The 9877-nt window shown below is 41.4% G+C and overlaps 1 protein-coding gene across 1 annotated transcript; it reads left to right on the plus strand.

Annotated features, from left to right (window-relative positions):
• The first annotated feature begins 564 nt into the window (after positions 1–564).
• RAG1 (recombination activating 1) lies at positions 565–3720 on the plus strand. Its single transcript, XM_063118429.1, has one exon. The coding sequence runs from the start codon at positions 565–567 to the stop codon at positions 3718–3720; it is 3156 nt and encodes a 1051-aa protein (XP_062974499.1).
• The last annotated feature ends 6157 nt before the right edge of the window (positions 3721–9877 follow it).

Consider the following 9877-nt stretch of genomic DNA (forward strand, 5'->3'; position numbering starts at 1 on the left):
TGAACAATGCTAAAAGTAGAGCATAATAAAACCAAGTTAAAGCTAACAGCAAAGGGCAAAAACAATTTAGTATGTAAAGCCAGCAGCAAATAAGACAATTCTGAAATGCCTGGGGGAATATAGAAGGTCTTCATCCTGCACTGCAGAAACCATAACATGGGTGCTAGGTGAGCCTATTTGGGAAGGGCAGTCCACAGATGGAGAGCTACACTGAAAAGGCCTTCTCTCAGCTAGTCCTGGGTTCAGAGAGATATTTATCTGTACAGCAATGCATTTTCATGGTAAAACGCTGCCAATATATTTATTCACCTTTCCCCAACAAACTGGCCATTATACAAGGACTTCCTCGTCCCTACGCTAGATAATACGTTTATATGCACAGTCAATGTTTGATGGACTATCAAATAATGCTAGCTATCAAATAATGCATGCTGGGTTATTTATCAATGAGCGATACTTAACAGCAGCATTTGTTTTTATTCACTTTCCCATCATGTTACTTGAACTCCTACCAACTTCTGCTCTCTCTTTTCCCCAGTCACAGGCAATTCAACATCTGCCAGGATGGAGATGCTGCCGCCACCCCCACCACCGAGCATGAACTTGTGCTTTGTGTCAGAACAAATCCAACCACCGTATATGAAATTTTCTGAATGGAAATTCAAGCTGTTCAAAGTGAGATCACTTGAAAAGCCACTTCCTGAAGACAGCCATCTGGCTAACAACAATAAAGGAAAAGTGGCAGCCTCTCTGGACAAAGTCGCCGAGCAACAGCCTGATGCGGTGGCTTTCATGTCACAACAAGCACCCTTTGAAACAGGCTTTGACTTGAACAAAAGTATGCAGGAAATAAATAAGGATGCCTTTCATACAAACTACAGAGAGGCTGAAACCCATCAAGCCAACCTACAGCACCTCTGCCGCATTTGCGGTGGCTCGTTTAAAACTGACCCTTACAAGAGAAGCCACCCTGTTCATGGGCCAGTGGATGATGAGACCCAAGCTCTTCTGAGAAAGAAAGAGAAACGGGCCACGTCATGGCCAGATCTTCTTGCCAAAGTGTTTAAGATCGACGTGAGAGGAGACATTGACACAATCCATCCTACTCATTTTTGCCACAATTGCTGGACTGTGGTTCAAAGGAAATTCAGCAATTCCCCTTGTGAAGTATATTTTCCAAGGAATGGCACGATGGAGTGGCGTCCCCATTCGTCAAGCTGTGATGTTTGCAACACTTCCTTCCGTGGGGTCAAGAGAAAGAAGCAAGCCCCGAATCCACAGTTGAACAAAAAGCTTAGGATCGTTGTGGGACGTGCTAGAAAAATAAGGCGTGTGAGGAATATGAGGCAAGTGAACCACAAGGGTTTAATGAAAAAGATTGCCAACTGCAAGAAGATCCATCTCAGTACCAAGATCCTTGCAGTAGACTATCCTGCGGACTTTGTAAAGTCAATCTCTTGCCAGGTCTGTGAGCACATCCTGTCTGACCCAGTTGAAACAACATGCAAGCACTTATTCTGCAGAGTCTGCATCCTTAAATGCCTCAAAGTCATGGGGAGCTATTGCCCATCCTGTCGCTATCCTTGCTTTCCTACTGATCTGGAGAGCCCTGTGAAATCATTCCTGAGCATCCTCAACAATTTGGCTGTGAGATGTCCAGTGCAAGACTGTCATGAGGAGGTCTCTCTGGGAAAATACTGCCACCATCTTTCCAGGCACAAAGAGGTCAAAGACAAAGAGGGCTATGTGTACGTCAACAAAGGTGGCCGACCAAGACAACACTTACTCTCACTGACCCGAAGAGCTCAAAAGCACCGGCTAAGAGAACTCAAGCATCAAGTAAAAGCTTTTGCTGAGAAAGAAGAAGGGGGAGATGTAAAGTCCGTGTGTCTGACATTGTTTCTACTGGCTCTGAGAGCTAGAAATGAACACAGGCAAGCTGATGAGTTAGAAGCTATAATGCAAGGGAAAGGATCAGGCCTCCATCCCGCTGTTTGTTTAGCAATCCGAGTCAACACCTTTCTCAGCTGTAGCCAATACCATAAAATGTACAGGACTGTAAAAGCGATAACAGGGAGACAGATTTTCCAGCCATTGCATGCTCTCCGAACATCTGAAAAGTCCCTCCTACCAGGTTACCACCCATTTGAGTGGAAACCACCCTTGAAAAATGTGTCCAGTAACACAGAGGTAGGCATTATCGACGGGCTTTCAGGGATACAACACTTGGCTGATGACTACCCAGTAGACACGATTGCGAAGAGGTTTCGATACGATGCAGCTTTGGTTTCTGCCCTAATGGATATGGAAGAAGACATCCTAGAGGGGCTGAAAGCTCAGGACTTGGATGACTATTTGAAAGGCCCCTTCACTGTTGTGATTAAAGAGTCCTGTGATGGAATGGGGGATGTTAGTGAAAAGCATGGCTGTGGCCCAGCTGTCCCCGAAAAAGCAGTTCGATTCTCTTTCACCCTCATGAGCATCACTGTCGCTCATGACAATGGGAGCACAAAGGTTTTTGAAGAAACCAAGCCCAACTCGGAACTTTGTTGCAAACCTTTGTGCCTTATGCTGGCTGATGAATCGGACCATGAGACACTTACGGCTATCCTCAGTCCTCTTGTAGCAGAAAGAGAGGCCATGAAGAGCAGTGTGTTGATACTGGATATGGCTGGAATCCCCAGAATGTTCAAATTCGTCTTTAGGGGGACTGGATATGATGAAAAGCTGGTCCGTGAAGTAGAGGGCCTGGAAGCCTCTGGCTCTACTTACATTTGTACACTTTGCGATGCGACACGCCTGGAAGCTTCTCAGAACTTGATCCTTCACTCCATAACGAGGAGTCATGCTGAAAACTTGGAACGGTATGAGGTATGGAGGTCCAACCCGTACCATGAGACTGTTGATGAACTACGTGACAGAGTGAAGGGAGTTTCTGCCAAGCCTTTTATCGAGACTGTTCCGTCGATAGATGCATTGCACTGTGACATTGGCAATGCAGCTGAGTTTTACAAGATATTCCAGTTTGAGATTGGTGAAGTGTACAAAAACCCTGACGCAACGAAAGATGAGAGAAAGAGGTGGCAGTCAACTCTTGACAAACATCTCAGAAAGAAGATGAACCTGAAGCCTGTAACAAGGATGAATGGAAATTTTGCTAGAAAGCTCATGTCCAAGGAGACTGTGGAAGCAGTTTGTGAACTGGTCAAGTGTGAGGAGAGGCATGAAGCCCTCAGAGAACTCATGGACCTTTATCTTAAGATGAAACCAGTCTGGCGGACTTCATGTCCCACCAAGGAATGCCCAGAACTGGTATGCCAGTACAGTTTCAACTCTCAACGTTTTGCAGAGTTGCTGTCCACAAAGTTCAGGTACAGATATGATGGCAAGATTACCAATTACTTTCACAAAACACTTGCCCATGTTCCAGAAATTATAGAAAGAGACGGCTCCATTGGTGCTTGGGCAAGTGAGGGCAATGAGTCTGGGAACAAACTGTTTAGGCGTTTTCGAAAAATGAATGCCAGGCAATCAAAATGTTATGAAATGGAAGATGTCTTAAAGCACCATTGGCTGTATACTTCAAAGCATTTGCAGAAGTTCATGAATGCTCATAATGCGTTGAAAAGCCAGGGGTTCACAATCAATCCAGAGCAGAGTGAGGGAGATTTTTTGACTCTGGAAGACACGTTGGAAATTACTGATTCCATGGAATTCTAAGTGGAGAGGAAAAATTGCATTGGTCTTGAAGCTGAATTGCCTTTAATAGGGTGCAGGCAGATGTGAAAATAGCATATATTTTTTTACACTGAGTGGTAAAGAGTTCTGCCCTCGAAAAAAGGCATTTGATGGTGGGCTGTTCTGGATAACAGATTCCAGAATATGGTAATGGGCACTAGCAGAGTGGTGTGGCTTAGTAGCTAGTTTGTAAGGAGAATATGAAAAGGAAGGTTGCAACTTTACTCTTATTTCATTATATTATATGAAAGGGGGGAGAGTTGTTTTTGTTTTGCCATAGTTCATGAGGTTTAGAAACATTTGTAATCAAATGTGGATTATAATACACAGAGAAACTTGAAACTTGACTTTTATAACTATATTTTAGCTGCCCTGGGAATCTATTTGAATATGTGTAATGAATAAATATTTTACTTACAAGTTCAAGATTTCCACAGTATGGAGGCATTTAGATACAGGCCTAGTAGTGTAAACTCCAAATATTGATTAAATATTTTAACTATTATAGCTGGGAAGCCTCTTTAGACCTTAAACTGCTCCAAAAGTTTCAAATATTGAACAAACACAAAATAGATCTAAAATAATTATCTCTGTAACATATTTTAAACTAGTGTATGTGCTATTCAATCAGGTGTTTGAAAGGACCTCCTTCATCTGTAAGGTGTTTTTTTACATTTTGATAATAGTTGGTAACTGTAGGAATAAGAGTGTATCAGAATAATAGTATTGATTTCTTAACTTCATTGAATCTGTGCCTTGTAGGATAAATTTAAAAAAGATATAGGATTGAATCCAGACAGTCGTATTTAGAATAGACCCACTGAAATCAGTGGGACTTAAGAAAGTCATGACTAACTTAGGTCTCATTGATTTCAGTGGGTCTGTTCTAAATATGACTAAGTCTGGAGTCAATCCAGAGAAAGTCAGTCATGCTTTAAGTCCAATTAAAATTAATGAGACAAGCTCATTGTGGCCAGTTGCCCATTGGTTTGACTGGGACTTAAATGCAGCTAAATTATTCTGGATTGTAGATATGAGATATATAACTGAACATCTGGCCCATAATACTTGTGCCATGAAATATATATTATAGTTGGCATAAAATCCACCATTTCTATAACACAGTAGCTATTTCCGCCATATCAGACTAAACAAACTAGCTGGAACTTTTATTTTTACTGTTCTCTAATCTTGATTCAACCAGTAACTTAACTTTTCTGCCTCGTTTTCCATATCTGGTAAATGGATAGCTTATTTACATACTTCAAAGGACTGTGTTAAGACTACTTGAAGTACGATGATGTCACAGCTTATATTTACCTGATATCACCAGAGTGGGGTGGGGATGGGGAGGTAGGAGAGAGAGAGAGAGAGAGATGGAGAGAGATGTGGGCTTGCTGGTTTTGATGCCTAACTCCATTCTTACCAGCAGCACCATTACTAACAAGTTCCAGTGGATTCATTGTAACGATTTCAGTTTGTTTCTATGCAAGCTTTTCTTTTAACTGCCTTGTTGGATTGTGATTAATTTAATTTACACATCTGTAATGCTGCTTATCTATTAGCCCTCATTACAGTATTTATAAAATTGTTCATACACTAGGATGATGCCTATCTAGGCTGTTCTGACAACTACAGCATATGCCTTTTTATTATTACAGTCTCTTTTATATTTTGTTGGCAAGTTCTAAACAAATCATTCTATTGATGCAATAGCAGTAATCTTATCTTTTAATGGGGTTTCTTTGAGAGCCAGTTTTTGTTGTTCTAAAAAGTATTTCCTTAAACTTTCTAATTTTTATAAAAGAATGTCCCTCATTGTATATATTTTTTTTACATAATATTTTTTAGTTTTGTGGCTGAGTTTGCAACTGATTATATGGTATGTGGGATTTTTTTTGGGTGCATGTATTTAAATTCTCTGGGTAATAATAAAATGTTATTCTTTACTTTTTAAGAGATGGTTTCTTGCATTAGTAATTTTCATCTGGTCCTAAGCACATTGCAAAGAAGTTAATACCATGCCCTAAACTAGCTTTCTAATTGTCATGTGCTATGGGAATTATTGTTCCCACCAACTTTAAAAGTTGCAAACCATGATTTATTAACCACAAACAACCTGTAGTTCACAACCCAACAACAAACCATGGGTTCTCTTAATGGGTTGATTATGGTTAAGGAACTATAGTTTGTTAGTGAGATGGGTTTAGTCAATCCATGTTTCAACAACAACCCACACTCAACCCATACTCAATCCTTGAGTGTGGGTTATCATGTTGTCTGAACCCAGTCAATGTGGATAGTTTGTGTTGACACATTGATCACACATGCTGGATGAAGGCACACTGAAATGAATGGAATTTAATTCCATATAATGTGTTTGAGCTGGACTGTTTGAAAATGTGAATATATTTTGCTTTATCATATCATTGTTTGAAATATTAAATCTAGTATATTAAATACGATATTCATATTGGGATTAGAAGGGTAGTACATTTTTTGGTACAGGAGCAGATTCCAGATTAGAAAATAATACCTAATTTGTAGAAATATATTACATGGCCTTTCTTCCCCCTTTTACATATTATGTCTACAATAGTGTACATGATCACAGTATTTTGCATGCTTATTATTTGAGTTTGTTTTACTGATACAGGTTGAGTTAGTCAGAGCAAGGGAACAAGGACTTCCAAGACTTTAGACATCAATTTTAGCTGAGTAGTGGACAATGTTTCTAGTAATGTTTGGGTCATGATTTGGGGATCAGGTTTGAATAGCGTTTACTGGGGCAGGTTCCATGAGAGAAAATAGTCTTATAGATCTTAACTACAAGATCAACCTGTTACTAGGCAACAGAAGCTATTCTACTGAGTTTGGATTGCTTTGAACGCATTGGTTTCCCATAATCATGCACCCATCATATTAAAATTCCATCCTTTGCAGATCTGTGCATCACTTACATCTTGAGACTCTTGCAGTGGATCACAATTCCACTTTAAGGGTCCTTTTTATAAGGAAACATTTATATTTATTTTAATTTTAATATAAATAAATTTGGTTGATGTTTAAAGGGATATCAGGGCCCATTGTACAAGGCCATATTTTATTTGCAAGTCAAGTCAAGGAGGCATAATCAATTGAGTACTCTTCATTTTGTACAAGATACCTGTTTGACCGCTCTGAAGCTCTGAACTATCCATGCATCATCATTTTTGTCCTTTTTTTGGGGGGGGGGATCTAGAGTTGAATGGTAAGCAGTTTGACAACATCTACCAGATCTTGTTTCAAAATACCTTCCCTCCCCCTCTCTTTCCATGCATTGGCAAAGCCTGGTACATGGAGACTAAAATTCTTTTCATGTCTAGGGAAGATGTAAATAGCACTGCAGGGCATACTGCAATACTTATGGAGCCAGAAACTTATTAGAGCCAGCAGAACAAATATTAAGGCTGAGTAAGGATTTTTCTTTTTTTTGAATAAAGCTGTACATGACTCCGTCTATATATGCCTTAGAGAAATTCGAACAATCTGACCCACACGTCGTCTTTGTAACATGTACGCCTTAGGAGAGCAAGTAGTGTCAAATATTCTCATTTGTGATATTAGTTTGGAAGTTACGCTGTTAACCCCCCAAGACATTTTGGCAGGGATGACGTCAGCTTTCCTTGGCACGCACAAGCTATCAAGGAAAGTAGAGGAGGTTTTCTTGTTTGTCTTTGTATAAACTTGAATTTACTTCTGTGTTCTTTTTTTCTCTCTGTTGCATTATTTGAATAAGAGTGTCTGTTTAGTTGGGAGGATTTGAACTCATTTAGACAAAAATAATACTCCTGCAAGCAATTCTTTTTGTGAAGAGGAGCTAGAAAAACAATGGGCTAAGCACACAGGCACGCATCTGTGTGGCAGTGATATTTCTTTTGATTGCCAAGAGATGTGCTAGTATTGACTCAGGGCTAGGCAAATGGCATTTTATGAAGCCTTGCTGGGGGAGGGGGCAGCTTTGAAACTGTTTTGAATAAGTAAGTGCAAGCACTTAGCATTATTCTCCTCTTCAAGATGACATTTCCTTTCTACTCCAAATTGGTATAAATACCTCTGATGCTCACCTTGTTGCTTGAGACATTTGTCGCTGTTAAATTGTATTGAAATCCCCTTTGGCAATCATTTTCTGTAGTTTTATTGTCTAAAGATTTATGTAAAGTGTTCTAACAGGCAGCCTGATCCACAGCCAAGAAACTTGGATTTAAGCTAATTTAATTAATTCAGAGCATTAATTTAGCTGATTGAAAGCCTACCACTGTCACTGTGATTTAACGGGGTTGTGGAATAGGCGGCAGATGGTTGTGAGGTGACTTGATGGACATTAATACCATTAATATGATGTTTTCAAATGTTAACTGTCCAGGAATTTAATTTTTCTTCCACTCATTTCATTTTTTTTAAAAATAAACTCTTTGAAGAACACATATTTCGTCTTTTCCTTTGGACAAATCCGATGGATGAAGGCCATTGAATTGTATGGGTGATGTGTGAAAATTATTGTTAACACTCCCTTTCCAACCTGCTACTCCCTGGCAACCATCTTATTCCCCAGCCCCCTAATTTCAGAACTTCTACATTCCATCCTTACCCATTTTGCTAGGTTCATTGGGGAATGACTTCACATTATGCACATCTTTAAAAAAGCTTGCCAGCTGATTTTCCTGGGGCTGGAGCGTGCAACCTTTTTGGCCCTGACAACCAAATCTGATTCTGCAGAGGGGTCCAGGGGCTGCTTGGGTGACCACAACACACACACACACAGAGAGAGAGAGGGATGGGGAGGCATGTGTGCATGCACTCCCACTCCCACACTTACACACACTGGTGGGACACACACACACACACTGGCAGTGGGGAGACACACACAAACACATACTGAGCAGGGACAGACACACCTGCTGTGTGGTTGCTGGGGAAGAGAGAAGGCTGCAGCCTCCTTCCCGCCCCAGTGCCCCTGAAGCCTTTGCTGCTCATCTCCAATCTTTCACCAGAGACTGGAGACAGGGAAAGGGATTCCTTTGCAAGGGAATCTCTAGCTTGCCTCCAATTTCTCATGAGAGATCAGAGATAAACGAGGGGTAGGAAGTGCCGCAGTAGTGGCAGATGCAGGGTGGGTGGGTCTGGAAGCTCGTGGCTCCCAGAGCTTCCAGACTTGCACCCCTGTCCAAGGGAGAAGGTTGTCAGGAGTGAAGAAGGCATGAGGGATGGAATAAGGTGCTTTATCCCCTTTCCCCCCATTCATCATCTCTCTTCCTCATTTTGCCCCAAAGGACCTCCCTACTCTTTGGGTTCTGAATATGTGTTTGTCAATAAGACCATGCCCTAGAGATATTTGTATACCTACTCTGCATTAGAATCTGCCAGCTTAGCAGAACTCACCTACAAAAGAGGTCAGCTAAGTCAAGACAGCACCAGAGAAATGCACACGTAGCCTAGCCAGCATCTTCCTTATTCAAAGAGAGAGTGTGCTCCGGAGTCACAGCCCTGCCCCCTTACCTCACTGGCTCTTGCTTCCTCCATCGGCATGTAACGTTCCTTGCTCCTCCTCAACTCCAGCATTACCAGGGGGAAAGTCCCTTGCCAAGCTAGAGTGCCTCTGTGGAGTCAAGCCATTCAGATCCCTCTGTGCTTAATGATGCTGAAGATCAGGCAGGCAAGTGCCCAGAGGTCAGTGGAGGCTGATGGCTCCGATTTTGGTGGGGCTGTGAATTCATTATGAGTTTCAGTCAGAACCAGCCAGAACTCTAAAGGAGTTGGCCAAGTTGTTGAACCTACATTAGGATTAGGATCCAGCACCTTGGATAGCACTTCTAGAGTTCTGGCTGGTTCTGATTGAAACCCAGAGTGGATTCACAGCATTACCAAAATCAGAGCCTCCAGCCTCTACTGGTTGTTTTCTGAAACTTCTGAAGGGCACCAAGTTGCCTAACCCTTGTCAACATATATAGGTGCTTGTAGAAAGTGGATGCTGAAGTCCTAGCAGACACAACCCAAATTCACCCTTTGCACATTCGGTTGTATGCTAGATGACTGTCTACATGGGGCTTGACTGCTCTTCTTTTCCAGTAGCCTTTTACAAAGACAAGAGAAGCATCAC

The sequence above is a fragment of the Elgaria multicarinata genome, chromosome 2 (genome assembly GCF_023053635.1).
Source record: "Elgaria multicarinata webbii isolate HBS135686 ecotype San Diego chromosome 2, rElgMul1.1.pri, whole genome shotgun sequence".
Classification (NCBI taxonomy): domain Eukaryota; kingdom Metazoa; phylum Chordata; class Lepidosauria; order Squamata; family Anguidae; genus Elgaria; species Elgaria multicarinata.